Here is a 20119-nt window from a genome sequence, read left to right as displayed (position 1 = left end):
GGTGCATTTCATAATTTCTTCCAAGGCATGTATTATTTTCTAGAAGATTCTTGAGGCATTTTCTTTGGATGCTACTCGAGGTAGCATCCTGCAAAACAGTATTAATTCTCCTTTTTTAATTCAGGGTAATCGCAATTGAGGGGCAGAACGGCAGAACGATCGTTTTTGGCACATGCATGTCAAACGGACAATATATCATGACATCAGACATTGTGAGAAAATTGCTTTTCCCCCCTGAATGCCAAATCATAAATAATTTCAGGTTGGGAAGAGCTCTGGTAAGTATGTGCTTGACTCCAGGGAGTGGCCTGTAAATTGTGTGAGTCCCAGAATAAAAAATGAGTGGACAGATTTGTGGGGTCACTTGGAGTGTGGACCTTGATATGAGTCCTTTGTAGGAGCTGCTGCGCTGCGGTTGCCCCGCCCAGACCTGTTTCAAGGTGGGTGTGCCCCCCATCCGCCCCGCCCCCTCTGCCCCGCCCCTCTCCGCTCCCCTCCCCCAGCCCCGCAGCCGTGCTGGGCAGCTGCTGGCTCACAGCCGAGTCCTTCATCAGAGGCTTGACTTCCAGTGACAGGGAGGCCCCCCTGGAAGGCAATGCCTTCCTCCTGGAGGTGTTCTACCACCAAACACAAGGTGGCAAACGTGCTTTGGACGCAAGGGACAAAGTCCTGATGGGTCGCATTCACTCCTTTCTCTGGTGTAAATACTCCCATGGTGGCCAATTGTAAACTATGTTGCAAAGTAGTTGATAAGTTGCTTAGGGGTATAGGCACGTGCAGATAATAGTATTTCAAAAGACAAAAGAACGATTGGGGGCGCTTGGGTGGCTCAGTTGGTTAAGCGTCTGCCCTCAGCTCAGGTCGTAACCCTGGGGTCCTGGGATGGAATCTCGCACCCGGCTCCCTGCTCAGCGGGAAGCCTTCTTCTCCCTCTCTCTCTGCCCCTCCACCTGCTTGTGCTCGCTCGCACATGTTCTCTCTCTCTCCCTCAAATAAATGAAATCTTTAAAAAAAGGCAAGAGAACGATTAACAGAGAATTCTATCTTCTTTTGCATGAATGAAATGTTTCATGACAAAAACAATTCTACGGAAAGCTTTGAGCTCGATGTCCCCTGCGCATACGGGGTACGGGTTTTTGGTGGAAGCAGAGTGAAGACTGTTCGCAGTCCTAGACCAAGTTCACAGTCCTAAGGAGTGTTGTCGGGGAGAGGGGGGGACTGTGGTCGCCGGATGGAGGTTGGTCTGCTTAGATGGGCAGCAGGAGGAAGTGAATGCGGGGCCGTGGGGAGACTGTCCTGTGCGGTATCCCCTCCCACCAAGAGCACAGGGGAGAGCTGTCCTTCGGCCTGACGCCAAGCCTCCCCTCTACTCCCCGCAAAGCAATTCTTTGCCCCTTCAGCAAAACCTTCCTTCCTGAGGTTCGGCTTCTGCTTGCAGTCTGGGCGGGGCTCCCAGCCGGGGAGGTGGAGCTAGAGCGTGGGCCGCCCCCTCCCGCCCGGTCACCCAGAGGCTCTTACTGCGTGAATACCAAGGTGGGGGTGGGGAGGGGTTCTGCTTACACCTTCTCCATGCCTGTGGGCCCTGTGGTTCGCACTGTCCTGCTGTCTGGGAGACTCAGTGGTCTTTGGGTACAAAATCCCTGGTTGCTCATTGTAGAGATGGTAAAACCAGGGCTGCAGACAGATCTTCTTGTGGGGGGGGGGGCTGGTGCCAGGAAGGAGGGACCCCAGCTCAGGCGGACTAAAGGTGGAGAACAAGGAGAGTCTGAAGAAAGAAGTCAGGTGGGAAAGCTCACGTCCCAGAGGTACGCACAGACGCTTGAGGGCATCAGAGAAGTTCCAGAAGCCGTTTCTGATAAGTCCTGGGCTGAGGCTGGAGGGAGAGCCGCAGGGAGAGTCCCACCCTGAGGGGAGCACACCTGGGGAGGAGGGATGCTGAGCCCTGAGGAGAGGAGGCAAAGGCATGCCCTGTCCCATGCTCGGCAGGCCCCTGTGGGATCCCCACCTTGCTGCCACCAGCGAAGAAAGCACCATGAGAAAGCAGCAGGTGGAGGAGAGAACAGACCCTGGGGCCAAGGACAGCTGGGTTCAAATCCTGGTTTATCCACGGACCAGCTGTGTACCCTTCGGTGGCTTAACCTGTGTGTATCTCCGTTTCTTCATGTGCCCAGTTGGGTCAACATGGCCCTGACCCCATGGGCCTCTGTAAGGGCCCAGTGCGGCAGGCTCTTTGCAGCTAGTGGGGACCTGGAATCCATGCCCTCGCTGAGGAAGACAGCTGAGGGGAGAGCCAGGCGGGGCTCTGCTCACCCCGTCCCTGGGCGGCCCCTCCGTCGACAAGCCAGCCCACCCACATCTTGCCTTGGAGGCACTGGGGAGGGGGGGCACTGTGGTTGGGTGCATTGCCCCGTGGCCCCAGGCTGCGGGGGCACCCAGCCTTCTAGTCCAGGTTCAGACTTCCGGGAAGGGGAGTGTGGCCCTTTGTAGAGGGTATGGGCCGGTGGCTCACAAAAGGGTCAAGGGCATCGCAGCCGTCAGGCAAGGGGCTGTGGCAGGCCCTCTGGGTCTCTGAGTGGTTCTTGACCTCCATCTGTTCACCAGCTGCCTCGCGGCAGTCCTGTGGGGCCTGAGGGCCTCTGTGGAGCCTGGAGCAGGAGCAAGCGGTGGCCCCAGGCCCCAGGTTCCCTGATGGGACTGAGGGACCACAGGGCTGAGAGGCCATGGGGTGAGGCCGGAAAGGACCCAGACTCCATGTCAGGGTGCACTGCATCAGGCCTGCCTGAGACGTGGGACTGCTCCCTGAGGAGCGGCAGAGAGGTCTGGAACCTGAGAGAGAAAGACCCAAGAAGGGAGTGTCTGAGGGGGATGGTGGCACTTAGGAGACCGTCTTGGAGTTCGTGAGTGAGGTTCCAGGGGTCAGGGAAGATTGGGAGAATGCATTCTTGAACAGGGGCCTGTCAAGTGTGCGGGGAGGGTTACAGCTAAACTCAGTTTTCCTAGCCGTCTGCAAAATTAGACGCTCTAACCAGGCGCGCTGGTCCCTAGCAAAGGCACGAAAGGGGACAGACCCTTTCTCCTCAGGGTCTCTTGGTCATTCCCCTCTGGGGTTATCCGGGCCTGAGTTAGCATCTCCCTGTGTCCTGGGCCACTCCTCTCTCCATGCCCCCTGCCCCCAGCCCCCAGGCCTCCAGCTGGGCCAGCCAGGCCCCAGAGGCTCCCCGAAGAGATTGCCACACCCCCACTGCACCAGCAGCCAGGCTCCTGAAGGCCCACCTTCTCAGTCTCCCTGTCAGGAGTTCAGAACTATTGATTCTCTTAATTGGTTGCTCATAGGAGACCAAAGGGGAAAGAAAAAAAAAAAAAAAAGGCAAAGCAAAACCAAACATGCTTTGTAGTTTTCCACAAGTCTGGGCACCAAAGCCTCACAGTTCTCCCATGAGACCCTGGACGCCGGGCGCCCACCCACCCAGGGAGAGGAGAGGTGACGGTGGGTGCCAGCCCAAGCCCCTCAAACCAAAGCCTCCTTTCCAGGACAGCACTGGTCCCTGCAGCCTTCTAGCCATGACACGGAGAGCCTGAGGATTTCATTATGAGCTCAGATTATTATCAAGTACAAGGGGGAGTGAAGGGGACGTTATAAGCTCTCCTTTTAATAATGAATCCCATTTCCTCTTGCATTTGGTTTTCTTGCAACAGATGCTGTTGCAGAAAATGGAACAAAATGGAAAAGATAAAAAGGCGAGTAATTAACTGGGCCCAAAAGCCTTCCCAGCAGATGTCAGGGACGGGAGGGCAGGGTGCCCAAGGCCCACCCACCGCACCCTCGCCTGGCACGGCTGCCTGGCGGCTGCTTCGGGGACCCATATGTTCAGATGATTCTCGGCTTGGCTTGGTGTTGGGGAAGCATGGAGCCGCCCCCCCTGCTGTTCGGTAACTGATGACCATTTTTCTCCAATTATACTGAAATTGAAGGATCCTCAGACTTAGACACCCAAGTAAAATAATTAGTGCTTAAAATGTTAATTGTGCTCAGATGTGCCTTTGCCGGTGGAGGCTGTCTGCAAGGAAGCGTGCAGAACGGAACCGTGTGCGGAGAGAGCTCTGCCTCTACACCCCTGCTTGCTCCCCACCCCCACCCAACCGGCTGGCCTCCGAGGAAACCCCAGGGTGGGCCGCCCAAGACCAAGAACCCGGTGCCTGTTCTCACAGGGGATGGCTGTGTGAGGCGTGCCGTGACCGCCTCCCAGGCCACCCCAGGGGTCCCCAGGAACTGATGGTTAGAACAAGGGCACATGGGGTCGCGTCTGGCCCGGGCCCCTGCTCTGCCACCCTCCCAGCCAGCAGTGTGGACGAAGGCAAGACAGCCAACCTCTCTGAGACTCAGTGCTTCCATGTGAATGGAGTAGGCACACCAGCCCCCGCCTCTAGGGCCCGGTGGGTTGGGGGTCAGGACAGAGTCATCCTGTTGTGGGAAGTCGGGGCTCCGTTCTGGGCAGCCTGCTGTATCCCAAGTGGAAAAGATAATCGGGGTCGCCCATGTCCACCACCATCCCACCGTCTTGCTCACTGACTGGGGGAGAAACCTCTCCCTGCCCCGCGGAGAGGAATTCACTCTCCCTGCTTGTGACTTGGCCCACGCGTGCGCCCAGGTCCGTTTTCTGCGGAGATGACACGCCTAAGAGGCTTAGGCTCCTTTGTGCCTCGTGTCCCAAGGAAATACACTCAGATACTCCACGTTCCGGATCCGCCACATAATAAGATTCCTTTATCTCTTGTTGTCATGGGAAGTATATATTAACTGATTAATATTAATGTGTTGGCCGATTAATATTAATATCAGAACCGATTCCTACTTCACAAGGCAGTGATGTTGATGAGCCCGGCAGAGCCCGACAGCTGTCGGGTGTTGGCAGTTTCCCCGGGGAGACGGTGGAAGTCAATGCTGACCCTCTCCGCCGTGCCTCGTTATGGACACCGTCATTAGCAGTGTCTGTCAGCGCTGGCGTGAAAGTGTGTTTGGACTCCGATTGTGGCAATTAAAATCCTTGCCATCGAAGACAGCATATTTTATCATTTAAATAGCATTTTACATTCTCCTACCATATTTTCCCAGTAACATTGTTAAATTAGGTGATAAAAGGTTATTTCTTGCTTCTGAAGTTGAAATACGTTACCATTATTCCTTATCTGCCTGGAATTAGAAAGGTTTCCGTATTATACATTCTAAAGATTTCATTATCAAAATTTGCCAGACTTTAGAAGATAAACAACATTTTTTTTTTTTTTTTTGCCCTTGTTTTAATCAAAGACGGACAGAGCTCTCTTTGTCTTCTGACACTGGAGATTGCTTCCAGTATTGGGTAGAAAGGGAAAGGGTACTCCCAGGGCTCAAGCGGGGTCACTAGGGACCCTGGCTTACCTTCAGTTTGGAGCTGTCACCTGGGCCAGATTCAGGAAAACCAAAGATGGTCAGGAAAGCCTGAGTGTCTTGTCCCTCTTGCCTACAGGGAGGGAAGAGCCAGATGCACCTTTAGCTGGTGGGGCTGGACTGGAGCCTGTCTGTGGCACACGGCTTCCCCATCCATCTCTCCTCCAGTCACCCACCTCTCCAGCCCTAGAGCTTGCCTGGCCTGCATCTCAAGTCCTTTCCTCTGGACCTCAAACTATCCATCCACCATCCACCTGTCACCCACTCACCATCCATCCATCCATCCATCCGCCCACACCCCAGCCCAGCTGCCATCAGTGTGCCCCCCCCCCAGGTCCTCTCCCCATCACATCTGACATGGAAGCCCACCCCCCACACACATACACCCTGATTTCCCCACCCACAACTCCCAGTTAAATGTGCCATGAACAGGGGCTGGGGCCATATGCCTGGTAATGGCTCACTTTCCCCACGATGCCCAGCATCCCCAAGTCACCCTATATCATGACTTCTTAGAGGCCAAGTGTCTCTGATGTGGTATTTTCAGCCATGGGCTCTTGTGCAAACATATCTCTGCCTGAAGGGGAGAAGACCTGGGGGAGTAGCTGTGTTGCCCTGGGATGAATTGACCTTCCCTGAAACTTGACCCCAGGCCCACCTCTTCCCATCATCTTTCCCAGAGCTTGGATGCCAGGGGCAAGATTAATTTCACCAAAGAGAAAGCTCACACTTTTTTTTTTTTTTTTAAGCTCACACTTCTTAACAGACTTCTGGCCAGAACAGAGCTGTAGTTGGGTTGGTGGAAATGGTCCTCTTGTGCTGTGACAGTCCCCCAAATGTGTCCCCTCCCCCCCACCACGCCGTCTCCAGCCTCTGCCCTTGCCTCACGGGGTCAGCCGGTCCCAGATGCTGGGGGCATGGGTGACAGCATCTCTGACAGAGTACTTCAGCCAAGTGTGGGCACTGGGGAAACAGAGCTGCCTGTTTCTTCCCGAACCTTGACGTTGATGGCAGTGTTCCTCTGAGCTCCTCTCGGAAGAGGAGGGCGAGGTCTCGGTGGAAATCTGATCCTCAGAGTGAGAAATGCCAGCCCAGGGGCATCTGTCTGGAGCCGGGTGGGTCCTCCTGCACCTGCGGAGCTCAACCCCGCAGACCTGGTCCATCCAGGTCTCTCCCCACCCTGGACAGGGCTGCAGACTGAAAAATGGCCTCAGCGTATTCCAGAAGCTGTCCTGAGCCCAGAGGAAAGGTGTAATCCTCGGGAGAATTCCTTGCCCTGACTTCCCGCCCCTAGTTAGGGGTACAGCCGGGCAGACAGTGGTTGAGAGCTGGAAATAACGTTCCCAGGAAGTCCGCCCCCCATGCGTGGTCCCCAGCACCCAGGACTTCCCAAATCCCTGCCATCTCCAACCACAAATTCTCACAAAAGCCTCAGGCATTCAAGCCTGCTGCACCGTGTCCATGCCACCCACCGCCCACACCTCCATGGGTCCTGTGCCCTCCCTGCCCCACGCGGACCATTACACAGCACCCCTCGCTCTGCAGCCACCTCCCCAACAAACAGAAAACAAGCTCGTTGCCGTTGTAAGCGTCCCTGGCGTGATTTATGGCCGTCATCACAATATTTTGTTTGGAGCTCCAAACCTCTAGACATAAATCAAGTCATTAGAAGGAATGACGTTTAATCCTGCAGAAGATGCCTCAGTGGGCTGAGCAGCCCTTGCCTGGGAAGCAAATCATTCATTCTAGAGAGGACGGGCTCATACACACCTCCACGGCAGCTCCTCGTCGGCACCGCACACGGGCATGGCGAGCCGGAGGCACACGCCGGGCTGCTTTTGTTTCCTGGAACAGCGTGTTCACAACCGCAAAGAGATACCCCAAACACATGCCAGGGAATCCAGACGGGAGTCTTAATTCTGCAGGAGAATCACGCATCCGGGTGGGGCCGTCTTTGTGCCTGTGACGGCTCGCGTCGTTGTCCTGAGAGCTGCCGCTGGTGGGACTTCAAAGGAAGCAGGCAAACAGCTCAGAACTGTCTTCAGCTCTCCTTGCACAGAGACCCCCGCCACCTTGGAGCATCCATTACGGAGGACCATATTTTATATGCAAGACCGGAGGGTCTAATTTCCAGAAGACACCTGCTGAGCTTGAAGGGGGAGGTTCATGGACCTCAGACAGTGCCTTCCGGGAACTGTGCACCCCCACCCCGCCCCGGCAAACAGCATCGGGCTCCCAGCAGGAAGATGGTGCCTCTCACAGTTAAGGAGGCACCCCCAAAATGCTGGGGAGGGGAGGAGACTGAGGGTCTCGGCTGAGGGATCGCCTCAAAGACTTGGGCAAATTCTCAGCGCACATGGTAATTGTGAAAATTCTGGGTGACATTTCTCAGGTTTAGTTCTACTTAATATTCCTGTGCTCAGAGCTAACGAGGGTGTTGTTACCCGGCGTTATGTCGGCTGCGTGTGTTTCAAGGATGCTGGTCGTCACAGGGCTGGGATGCGCGGCTTGTGTCTGGACAGTGTTGGCCCACGCTATTCTGTCTCCAGCTGAGAGCTCCTCACTGCAAGCCTTACCCAAGTCTTGTGCCTCTGGGTCCACGTGGCCCAATTCAGGGCTGGGTCTTGTCCTCTGTCGGCCTCTCTGTCCCCCCGGACCACCCTCTGACAGCATGTGGGGCACAGACATTTTCTTGCCCTCCCCTTCCGCCCTGACTCACCCAGCTCCGCAGCCCTGCCTCCCTTTCTTCTCTTGGGCTGCCTGAACTCAGGCTCCCTATCCTTCACCTGCAATACGTTGTAAGAACCCTCTCCAGGTTTGCCCTTTCTTTGGGACCTCCCCTTTTCTTGGCCATTCCCCACTTGCCCCCAGAGGGAGCTCTGTGTACACAAGGCCCCTCTACCCGGGGGCCTGGATGCACAGATCTGAGAGTCTTTGCAAGCATGTGTGATGGGGGTGTGGAGCCCAGCCCAGCCTGCTGTGGTGCGACAGTCAGTGGAGAGGGTGTCTGCTCCCCAGGATGGCCTGGGGGTGCTGTGGTCAGTGTGGCCATCTGCTGTCCAGAACCCAGGGCACCAGGCTGGGCAGAGCCAATGGCTGGCCAGCCAGAAGGGAGAGAAGGTGGGTGTTGGCTAGATGTCCAGGGACGGTGGTGTCCCCACAGTCAGCAGCCACCAAGGCCAAGACGAATGCTGTTCTCCAGGCCTTACCCCCAGGGAAGCTGGCCAGAAGCTTCCTGAGGTGCTGCTGGCCCAGTCCTTGGCAGGACCTAACTTGATGTTCAGGGGGACAGGGAGTCCCCTCTCTTCTCCGATGTGGATTGCAGCTACCTGGACCCGTGGCAGGGCCCCCCTCCCATTGCACGGTGCTCCAAGCACCTCCGGGCTTCCCCTTGCAAACAGAGGCTCCATTCTGCTCAGAGCACGCGGGATGCTCCCTGAAATGCCGTTGCTGTTCAGAGGTCTGTATGGCACAGGAGGAGAGCCTGGGGCTGCGGCTCTGGTGTAGGGAGCTCGCATTGGGCTGGGGGTGGGGAGGGCCCCAGTCTTGGGGCCCGTCTGGGTACAATCCGTGGACAGCGGTGACTACCCGTATGCAGCCTCTGGGGACTCTTCCGAGAATTGGTGTCTCTATACCTTAGCCCCGGGGCAGCTCCTTTGCAGCCCTACCTCTAGGAGCCTGACTCCCCCATGGGGGCTGGAGAGCTCCCTGCGGACGGAGTGGCTCTGGCTGCAGGAACAGATCTGCTAGGGAGCGGGGTGCTTCAAGGAAGCATCAGCTAGAACAGATTCACTTTTGTGGCTCTCAGAGTATCGAAAGCAGCATCTGTGGCAGGTCTGGCCGCCACAGAGCAGCTCGGTAATTGACGCTGCGGCCGGAAAGACACATCCTGAAGCCAGCTAGAGCTCAACCGATCATTATCTTGGGCCTGGGCCGCAGCAGTCAGGAGGCTGCCCCTATGGGCAGGGAGGGGCTCCCTGTGGGCTCTGCACAAAGGCAGACTCAGGCAGACTCTGCTGGGCCTGCAGCCAAGGCTACTGGGGATGGGCTGCCGCAGGTCTGCTTCCCTTCGCTGAGAAGGGCTGGTCCTTCCCCCTCAGCAGGCTCTGGACAACCATGGGCTGTGGACTGTGCTTTCGCACACACATACATCTGCCCTAGCTCCTCCCCATCCTCCATCTGACCTCTGGACATCTACACTCAGAGACCCAACGGCGTCTCAGACTCAATGAGGATCAGCTCCCCTTACTAGGAAATGGCACCAGCGTCCCGATGCTCTCGCTAGAAACCCAAATCTCCCTTGTTCTGTTCCCAATCAGTCCCCAAGTGGTGCGGACTCAGTGGCGTGCAGGAACTGGCTGTTACCAGCCCATGAGGACCCAACCCCGTTTCCCATCAGTAGCTTGGAATCTGCCCGGGAGGAAGCGTTTACACTGCAGGAATCCGCCAACACTGCAAATGAGCCCCTCCCCCTTTATTCTTCCTGAAATTGTCCTCCGAATTCCCCCATCAGCCTCTGGGTCCGGGCCTCAGACGTCTCCTCCCCAGATGGTGGCAGCCACCGCTGACCGACCAGCCTTTCTGTTTCCATCTTCAGCTCTTCATCTCAGAATGGTCCTTAAATTCAAAATAGCTCCCAGCTCCAAAAAGCCTTTGTAGACTTTCTTCGGGCCTTAGGAGATCAGATCGGGTGTCTTTGCCAGGCCCAGAGGACCCCTCGTTTGCTGTCCCCGCCACCCTCAGTGGTCCCATCATTTCTGGACACCTTCAGCCTCTATGTCCCTTCATCCCCTAAGACCACCAAGTTCTGCCAGGAATGCCCTCATTACCCTCAGGTGCCAACTAACGGCCCCTACTTTGAGGAGACCTCCCCTGGCGCCCTGGGCTTGTTGACATCTCTACCCTACGTGGACTGTCGCTCACCCCATTGCTGCCATTTCCCTGCTAGACCATAAGCTCCTTGAGAGCAGAGGCCCCGACGGTCCCATTCATTGCCAAGACCCTGTCACCAGTGTGTAAGCCACTGCCGGCCACACACACAGGTGTGTTTTGCTCCATCTGTGGAACGAAAGGACAAATGGCGTTGGCCAGCGCCACTGAGTTCTTCCTCCTGGTCTTGCTGCCCACACATTGCAGGGGCGGCAGGGATGGCCGCCAGGGGGCACTGTGCCTTCACTGACCAGCGTCGCAGACTTGGTTCTTTGTCTTCTGCAGGGGCATTCCTGGGCTCCTGATAATCCTTCCAGGTTCATGGGTGTTGAAAGAACACATGAAGGGAGGAGAGGCATGACTTGCTCTAAGCCAGATACCATGAGCTCTCAGAACGTGAGAGTACACCTCCCCACCCCGAGCCCACCATGTCCCGTGGCAGGACACAGGCACACTTGGAGGTACGGTGCAGTGCAGTGCAGGACCCCCCCTCCTCCGCCCCCGGCCCAGAACATGATAGGAATCACCGCCGCCCCCCACCCCCAGGCTCTGATAGGAGAGCTTTGGAGCAGGAGCTAGGGACCCCTCCCATGTGTCTAGGCAGGCATGTTGCGGGGGTGGGGGGAAGCACAGGGACAGCGCACCCCCCACGCAATGGACAGATGCGGGGTGTGGAGCAGCAGGACAGCTGCTGGGTTTGCAGACTGGCTCACCGGCTGGCTGGCTGACTGACAGGCAGCTCCAGCGCTCCACTCTGACAGCTGCAAGGGAATTCACAGCCAAGGCTGAGCTGACAGGGAACGACCCAGCTGAATCGTGGATCCTAATCACGGAGGCGAGGGAATGGAATCGCTAAACAAAACAAGTGGTGGTCAGAGCAGTCAGGAGCCCATCAGGCTGAGACGGGAAGATTCCCTCTTCCCTCCTCCGCAGACAGACCCCAGAGTCCCCACGCTGGTGCTGGGGCTGGACTTGGAAGAATGGGCTCGGGAAAACTCAGCTGCTACAAAGGTGACCTGGTGATGGGAACACCAGGAGCCGACAGCTTCCCTCCCATGAGCTCTTCTTTGCCAAGCACTGTGCACATTTATGGACCTGCAAGATGGGCATTTTTATCCCATTTTACGGATGAGGGAACTAAGGTTCACTGAAGTCAAGGGATTTGTCCAAGGTCACACAGCTGTGCTTTTGCTCTCGTTTCTTTTAAAATATGTGATCCCTTGTTAAAAGCTATTACTCAGAGTCTCCAGGCGAAGGGAGGGCAAGCCCTTGCTCTGGTCTGGCCCAAAGGTCAGGGGTTACAGTGTCATCCCACCATGAGTTTGGTTGTGTTCGAGCCTACCCACAGAGGCTGATGCAGGAGGAGAGGGGCCTGTGGCTTGCCCAGCTACCTCCTGCCTCTGCCCGAGGCCCACACTCTGGCCACAGACCTGCTGGGAACCCTGTCTCCCTGCCCTGGGCCTGGGACAGCAGAGGTGGGCACCGCTGGGACTGAGGCTGGTCTCCAGGCCATGCATGAGCCCGAGCAGAGAATTTAATGAGTTGGATTTTCCTGTGATCACAAGTGAGAATTTAAGACCCTTCGGTGAGGCTCCTTCTGTCTGAATTCTGTGCCTGGAGTCCAGGCTGCCCGCTAATTGCTGAGTGTGTTTAAACTTCAGTTTTGCATCTCATTTGCATAAATTAACCTGCCCAGAGGAAGGGAGCAGCTCACAACGAGGCATCAGAGGCCGATGTGGGGGTAGTGGGTCTCAAAAGGGCAGAGCCTGAGCTGCTGGTGGGGGTAGAGCCAGAGCTGGTGTGGCCACATGGAGGCCACAGGCCCCGTTCTAGTGCCCCACAGATGGCAATAGGAGGCAGCCAGTTGGGTTTGTCGTAGATCTGATCTCACCTCCTGGGTGGGAGTAGACAGACCCCTCAGCCCGGGCAGCTCCTTCCACAACTTGCATGAGCGAATTCCTTAAGAGATTCCCCCCTCCCTGTACATGGATCCTAGTCGTGGAGGGCTAATTGAGCCCTTCCTTCAGAACCCTTCATGCTTCCTGTGGAGTGGGGCCTGGCTGTTCCTTCAGGGCTTCCTCCCCTGACCGCAGCGAGCCACTCAACCTCCTGGCTGCCTTTCTCCTGCCCGCATCCAAGATTCCCACCTTGCAGCCCCCCAGCGTTGTGCAAGGACCCGTACACCACCCCACCATGCGGGCTGCCCCCTGGCACACACCTGAGGTTCAGGAGCTACTGCTTTCTAAGGAGGAAGGGACACAGCAGAGTAGGGCAAGGCTGCTCACCAGACACACCTGCCAGGGAATCTGGGCCAGGACCAAAGTTGGACTCTGTATCTCACACATGCTGGACACCAAGATGCAGTGGGGGCTCTGTTTCCAGTGTCTTCCCTGGCTCAGGCCAGCCTGAAAGCCCTGGAAGTTTCCTGGCCTGATGGACAGCATAAGAGGACATGTGGTGAGACAGCCCAGATGGTTGTGGACACATGGGCTCAGCCACCAGGAGATCCAAGACATAGAAAAGGAGCCAAGGAGAGGCTGTTGGGGGTAGTTCTGGAGATCAGGGACCATGGGTTGAAACTCTGCACAGAGCAGGGACTGTGGACTCACACCCATGCCCCGTGGCCCATGCTGGCCCCTTCTGTTCTCCCCCACCTCTTTTTCTTTGCAGTTCCGACTCCTTCAGGACAGCCCTGCCTGCTCCCCAGCCTGCAGTGTTCAGAGCAGCAGGACCCTCTCACCACGATCAGGGCCTGGGGCTGGGATTGGGGCAGTTGGAGTAACAGTCACACTGCTCAAACATCGTCAACCAAGGGCTCACATGGCACCTTCCCACCCTTTCTGGGAACTTGGGTCCTGTTTCGGCCCATGCCAGTGTTGTTGGTCTACACAGCCTGACCTTCAGTGGGTCCTGGACAGTAGAGATGGGGGCTTTTGGATTAAACCCAGCAGGTGTCTCTCCTGTTCCTTGGGAGAGGAGTAGGCAGCATCCTCTCCCCAACAGCCCATGTGCCTGCAAAGCCCGCTTGGTAACTCTGCCCCAGACCCAGACTGCACAGCCTAATTATAAGAAACTGGCCACACAGGGGCGCCTGGGAGGCTGTCTTTTGAACATCCAACCCTTTATTTTGGCTCAGGTCATGGTTTCAGGGTCATGGGATGGAGCCCCAAGTAAGGCTCCATGCTTAGTGGGGAGTCTGCTTCCTCTTCTCCCTCTGCCCCTCCCCCATGCTTGTACTCACTCTCTCTCTCTCAAATGAATAGATAAAAATCTCAAAAAGAAAAAAAGAAAGGTGATATGTCAGTTTTCTGTCTTTATAAGGAAGGGAGGGAGGGAAAAGAAAAGAGAAACTGGCCATATACACCATCATCAGCCTTTGCCTCCCCTTGGCAGGTAACCAGTAAGCTTTTCAGCCCAACAGTCTGAAGAAAGCCCCGAGCCAGAGAAGAGTTCACAGTGTGGAGCCCATTTGGCAGTCCCAAGGAGTCACGCTTTGTTTATTCTCACCAGCACTCACTCCTATCATACAGCATGTGTTTCAACCACTCTGCAAATATCATCTGTCCAGAACGAGAAAGCGGTTGTCTTTTTCTTACCGTGCAGGGGAAGGAGCTCTCTCACAGATTGTTAATGTGATGTTGAAAGGAGAAGACAGGTAGCTCAGCCCCTGAACATGGAGCATGGACACGACTGACTTTGGGATTCCCCTGTCGCAGGGTGGGGGTGAGGGAGACAGCAGAGGCGTGTGGTGGCATGGGTGCCATCAGATGGAAAAGGAGGCTGGGGCTTGTGGTTTATGTTGTTGAGCAAGCCCGCTGTTTCTGTCTAGATTGCATGTTTATTCGAGGGCTTAGGAGGGGCTGGTGGTGGTTATATTGAAGCCAAGTTCTCCCTAGCCCCATGGTACTTTCCTGGGTGCAGCTGCAGCAGCCCTTAACTGCCCTCCACCCCCACACGCCATGGAGCTGTCCAGAGTGCTGAAGCGAAGTCCACTGTGGGATACCCAGACCCCATCCTCAAGACACCCAAGGCTGCTCACCTTCACTTACTCAGAACTAGGTGTGGTCTTTGCTTTGGCTTTTATCCAAGCTGTGCATGGAAGATTACCTTCCTCCACAGAAAAAGTAGGGACAGTGGGCCCCTGGCAAGGAGGGGAGCCTGTTACATTTCCTTCATTAACTTCCTGTCTTTATTCCAAAATGCCATACGGGATAGGATCCATCTTTGCCAAATGAATGATAATAAGTTTAAAGGTCAAGAACGTACAGCTTGTGGCAAATTTGGCCTCTGCCTAAGGCCTGTTGAGTTTTCCACAAGACAATATTTTTCTTTTCAAAGGGGGCAATTGCAGCTTGGCTTTACTGGTTAAAAGTGGCCATGAGGTCAGAGATGCCCCCAAGCCCGGGTTCGGTCGAGGAGGGATATTTTCTCCAGCCTTCAAGTGGGCCAACCTGGAAAACCCTTGGGGTTCAGCATCCTTCTGCACAGGCTGCACAGGTAAAATGGGACAGGCCGCACAGCCCACCACCCTCCAGGCTGTGAGGACAGTGTTAGTGGGAGGTCACAGCTGTAGGGCCTGACATCTCCATAAACACGTCCTCCTCCAGCTCCACCGGCTGGCAGGGTGCCTTCTGTGAGTGGCTCCTGAGTCCCACTCTTGGCCAAATCTGGCATGACTCATTTGCTCCCGAAAAGGAATGTAAATAAGCGCCACCGTACCTTGACAAGTTGACAGGATTGACAAGCAGAGTAAATTCCTGTACCTGAGACTCTGAGGAGAGGTGGTTTAGCAGAGGCAGCTGCCGTCACCAGAAGAAAATAATTAAGGAAACCCAGCAGCGTGGAGGAGACCTGAGTGCGCAGCCCGTCCCTTCTGCTGAAGGGACCTGTGATCACTGGCTGCAGGAGGAAACCCTCACATGCCAGAAAGAAATGGACTCAAGAGGCCCATGCAGGGGTGAGGCAGAGCAGGGGAGGGGTGGTCAGCAGGAGAGAAGTAGGCTCTGGGCTCAGAGGGGGACCCTGATAAGGTGCTCAATTCTAAGAGACTCTTGTCTTGGAACCAAGGACCCCCTGCTTGCGCTCAGTATCCAGGGTGCAGCTGGTTCTACATGGAGCTTCCCTTCAGCCTCTGCAGAAGAGTCTGGAAGCCTTGTTTCAGAGTTGCTCCATAGGTACACACATATTGGGAATGCCCAGGAAGATATGTACACTCTGTCCTCTGCCACACCCCTGTTTCCAATCCAAAGGGATCCAAGAACACTATTGCAACAGACGAAAGAGGCAACGGGCCCAAGTTCCACCTTTGTTTCACTTTTGGAGCTTGGAGAAGTTCCCAGGAGGCTCAGGAAATGTAGGCTTTCCATCCCAGCGGTGACCTTGCATCTCCCCTCGTAGCTGGTGAGTGAAGAAGATTTAGAGGCACATCCTCAGACTGACCAGCTTGAGGCCAGGGTCACAGCAATGGCAGAACCAACCTGTAAAACAACCTTGTGGAGAACTTGGTGGAGCCCCCTGAGTCAGGGACTGGATGTTCTTTCACCAGCTGGGTTCTGGCCACTGGACCTATGCCAAGTACACAGAGACAACAGGAGACCTGCTGGGCTGCCAGAACATCTCACACACATAGCCCGGGAACAGCCAGAACTCGGTCAGGTGTGCTGTGTCATGCCAGCTGGAAGTTCAAGCCTTTTCTTCCTTAAGGGTAGCGGGTGCTAATTGTGACTGTGGCTTTCGCCAAAGCCTCAGGGTCGAAGCAGCCATATATATGGCACAAGAGCAGGGAGAGCCCCTGGTGCCTCAGTGGCCAGTCAGGAATGGGGGAGGGAGGCCAAGACTCCTAAACAGGTCTCCCCAAAGGAAATCATCTTGTTTTCCTAGGACCTCCCCCAAAACAAAGTATGAAGCAGAATCCTTCCCTCCCAGTGGGGGTTCCCTTCCCCAGAGCTTGTTATCCTGGGTCACTTCAGCCCCAACCCAGCTAAAGGGCCTCCTTGGGGAAAGAAGGAACGTTGTGGAGTGTGGCCAGCAATGCATCCATCTGTCTCCTCTCCCATCCAGTGACAAGTGCTTGCCGGACAGTCACTTTGTGTCTGGGCTCTGCTCAGCCCTTTGTAGGAGACCAGGGCGAACAGGAGATGGCTAGCTCACTCCAGAGTCCCATGGCCAGCTGAGCTGGCCAAAATCTCAAAGTAGGTGCTTAGGTTAGGGGAATTCCCAGAGCAAGTGGGGAGGCCCCAGTCCAAGGGAAGGCGTGTGTTCCACACCCAGGCCTGTGTGTGCAAAGGTATGGGTGTTATTGTGTCATATTCGGGGTACAGAAAGCTCACATTGACTAGAGCAAGGGCTGAGCCAGTGGAGCAGAGAGAGAGGAGGGACAGAGCTTTCAGAGGGTCCTTTCCCTGTGACTTAATGACAGTGAGGTTGCATGGGGGTGAGGGGCAGTGCTGTGGGTTTCCTGGCTATTCCATTGAGCAGGTGGCCAACTTTTGAGACCTTCCAGGTCACATCGGGAGGTAAGACACTAAGAAGGCATCATCAGCTGGGAGCCAGTGGGGCTACATCTTACTGCACCCCCATTTTCCATATGGGTAGGGGGGTGGAGGGGCACTCACACTGAGCCGTGCCCCCCTGATCTGCTTTGTCATGGAGCCCACGCCAAGTGCCCTCTAGCCTGGGGGCCCAACTGTTAAGGGCCCGTGAACAGGTCCTTGGGAGCCACATGTTACTTCTGCTAATACTGTCCTCTCTGCTTTTCAGGAATAAAGTTCAGCATCAGGCCACAGCAGCCCTACAACGTGAGTTCTGAGAGTCCGATAAATCTGAGCACCGACAGCCTGGGGCGAGTTGGAGGGGGTGGGGTGGGCAGGGAAGAAAATCCAGAGCTCAGATCAAATCCATTCTTGGAAAGAAAAACGTGACCGGTCATTCCCAGGAGCCTAGGGAACAAAGCCCAGGGCTTTGGACCAATGAATTTCCCCTTCCTGTTAGCTGGCGGCTTTGGACTTGTGCTAATAGAGGCAGTAAATCTGAGCCAGCCTCCTCCGGCCACCAGCTCCCTGCCCCGTTCCCCTCGCCCGGCTCTGAGAGGTTCCTGGGAGGCCTGCGCCATCTCGTGGCTGAAAAGACAATTGCAACTCTGGCCTCAAGACCGTGGCCAGCCAGGGGTGGGGCCTTCAGGGACTGGATGTGGGCTCTGCCAGAGGGGTCCCATCTGGCAGACTCAGCTGGTCTCCTCCCTCGCCCTGAAAAAAAAAAAAAAAGACTGAGGCCACAGAGTGGACAGGGACCCCAGCCATAGTGAGGGTCTGACCTGTGTGATGCTCAGTGTCCTGCTGATAAGTGGCCCGTCCACGCTGATAACCATTTCTCTTCTTGCTCCAGGACGTCCCACCAGGCAGCTCCCAGGATGGTGATTCAAAGGCACCGACGGAGAAGGTCCCCGGAGACTTGTCCAGCCGGGCCCCAAGGGACTTCCACCTGCCAGTGCCAGACCAGCCTCAAGCCCACCTAAACACGGGGGCCCGGCCCCGGCCCCGGCAGCGCCGGCGGCGGCTACTTATCAAGAAAATGCCCCCTGCGGCAGCTGTCCCGGCCAACGGCTCAGTGGGCATGTTTGCGCGGCCGGCACCCTGGGCCCCCGACGGCCACTGGGTCACCCTGCATCGCAGCCAGCAGGAGCGCAAGCGGGTGATGCGGGAGGCATGTGCCAAGTATCGGGCCAGCAGCAGCCGCCGGGCGGTCACCCCCCGCCACGTGTCCCGCATCTTCGTTGAGGACCGCCACCGCGTGCTGTACTGCGAGGTGCCCAAGGCGGGCTGCTCCAACTGGAAGAGGGTGCTCATGGTGCTGGCGGGGCTGGCCTCGTCCACCGCTGACATCCCGCACAATACTGTCCACTACGGTGGCGCCCTCAAGCGGCTGGACACCTTTGATCGCCAGGGCATCCTTCACCGCCTCAGCACCTACACCAAGATGCTCTTCGTCCGCGAGCCCTTCGAGAGGCTGGTCTCCGCCTTCCGCGACAAGTTCGAGCACCCCAATAGCTACTACCACCCCGTGTTCGGCAAGGCCATCATGGCCCGTTACCGGGCCAACGCGTCCCGGGAGGCACTGCGGACGGGCTCTGGCGTGCGCTTCCCCGAGTTCGTCCAGTACCTGCTGGACGTGCACCGGCCCGTGGGCATGGACATCCACTGGGACCACGTCAGCCGGCTGTGCAGCCCCTGTCTCATCGACTATGACTTCGTGGGCAAGTTCGAGAGCATGGAGGACGACGCCAACTTCTTCCTGAGCCTCATCCGGGCGCCGCGGAACCTGACCTTCCCGCGGTTCAAAGACCGGCACTCGCAGGAGGCCCGGACCACGGCGCAGATCGCCCGCCAGTACTTCACCCAGCTCTCAGCCCTGCAGCGGCAGCGCACCTACGACTTCTACTACATGGACTACCTGGTTTTCAACTACTCCAAGCCCTTTGCGGACCTGTACTGACGCGCAGGGCCGGCTGGCCGCTGGCAGCCCCACCCCACGTGCCCTTGCGCGCTCCCGCACCTGTCCGCGCTCCGGAGACCGGAGCAGCCGCGACTGCTCGGTGCCGCTGGCCCTACGTGGGGGACTGTGGCCCGGGCCTTGGAGGGGAGCCTCTGGCCCCTGTCCCATCCCCACTTCCTCATGCCTCCGCTGAGGAAGACGCCCGGGGGTTGAGCAGGACCCCAGGAGTCCCAGCTGCATACACCCAGCTCAGCGAAGAGTCAGGATGGCCGGGGAAGTCTGAGGCCCGGAAGACGAGGGCCCCAGCGGTGAGGGACTTCCTGCGGTCCCTTAGCCATTGCCTTGTACCAAACCACATGGTTTGCAGCTTTTCTATGAGCCAGGGGGGAGATTCCCTCGGAAAGAGATTCCAAATAAAGCACATGGTTTCCAGAGTAGAGGTGTCTACACTTGGTGTTGGTATGGGAACACATGGCCCCTTCCCCGGGCTCTGGGGGCTCTTTCTCTCTCCCCAGGGGCCTGAGCCAGGCGTCTGCAGGTCCTGCTACAGGAAAGGAGGCAGGGAGAGTAGAGGATCTGAGACTCCCATTCAGGGCACCTGGGGCCTCTGGTCTCAGTTCCGGCCCATTTATCCTGAAAGGAGACACTTGACCTGTCCCCGTGGAGGCCCACTGGGGTCTCTTCTTGTTCGTCACTTTGTGGAGACCCTCTGGGGACCTGGCCCGGGTTCCCTGGGCAAGCTGCCATGTGGGGATCTGTGGGGTCCAGCATGGGGGTTCTCCGTGGGTATGGCACTTACAGGCTGTTGTCTGGAGGCCCCTTGACCTGGCCTTGACCCCTGGCTCTCTTCACTTGACCAGAAACCCTTAAAGCTTTCAGGGCTGCCCACCTTTGGGGGAGGAGTAAGAGACGCCCATAGGGGGAACTTCTCCAACAGTGTACTTTCCACACACAGTAATGGCTCTGAAATTGTCCAAAGCCAGAGTGATTCTCAAAAGGTCCCAGAAAAATTGTGTTGGAGCTTTAAGGGTGGCTGTGGCCGTGATTATGTCTGGTCCCGTTTGTAATACAAAATGCTGCCTGTTTTTAAAGGTCGGTCTGTCTGTTTGCTATCAGGCCTCATCTCTCTGTCAGCCTGTCTGCTGCACGGCCTTCTGTATCTTTCCAAGGGTGTCTCCGTGGATCTCGCCAAGAGATGGCTGTCAGTCTGTTCCCACATGTTGGGGAGATGCTGCTGGGGCCTGGGAGGAGACCCTGCTGGTCCCACGGTGG

The 20119-nt window shown here is 56.6% G+C and overlaps 1 protein-coding gene across 2 annotated transcripts in view; it reads left to right on the top strand.

Moving 5' to 3' along the window:
* CHST8 (carbohydrate sulfotransferase 8) overlaps positions 1 to 19281 on the top strand; it is a 123914-nt gene extending 104633 nt beyond the window's left edge. For both annotated transcript variants that reach the window (XM_004765200.3, XM_004765201.3), the window contains exons 3-4: positions 17117 to 17154; positions 17741 to 19281. In XM_004765200.3, the coding sequence (XP_004765257.2) occupies positions 17117 to 17154; positions 17741 to 18847 (1145 nt within the window). In that variant the 3' untranslated portion in view covers positions 18848 to 19281. The remainder of the gene's footprint in view (positions 1 to 17116; positions 17155 to 17740) is intronic.
* The last annotated feature ends 838 nt before the right edge of the window (positions 19282 to 20119 follow it).

This window comes from Mustela putorius, unplaced genomic scaffold (genome assembly GCF_011764305.1).
Source record: "Mustela putorius furo isolate JIRA1106 unplaced genomic scaffold, ASM1176430v1.1 tig00000174_pilon_pilon_pilon, whole genome shotgun sequence".
Classification (NCBI taxonomy): Eukaryota; Metazoa; Chordata; class Mammalia; order Carnivora; family Mustelidae; genus Mustela; species Mustela putorius.
The sequence above is the reverse complement of the archived record's forward strand: the minus strand, read 5'-3'. Positions and strand labels throughout refer to the sequence as shown.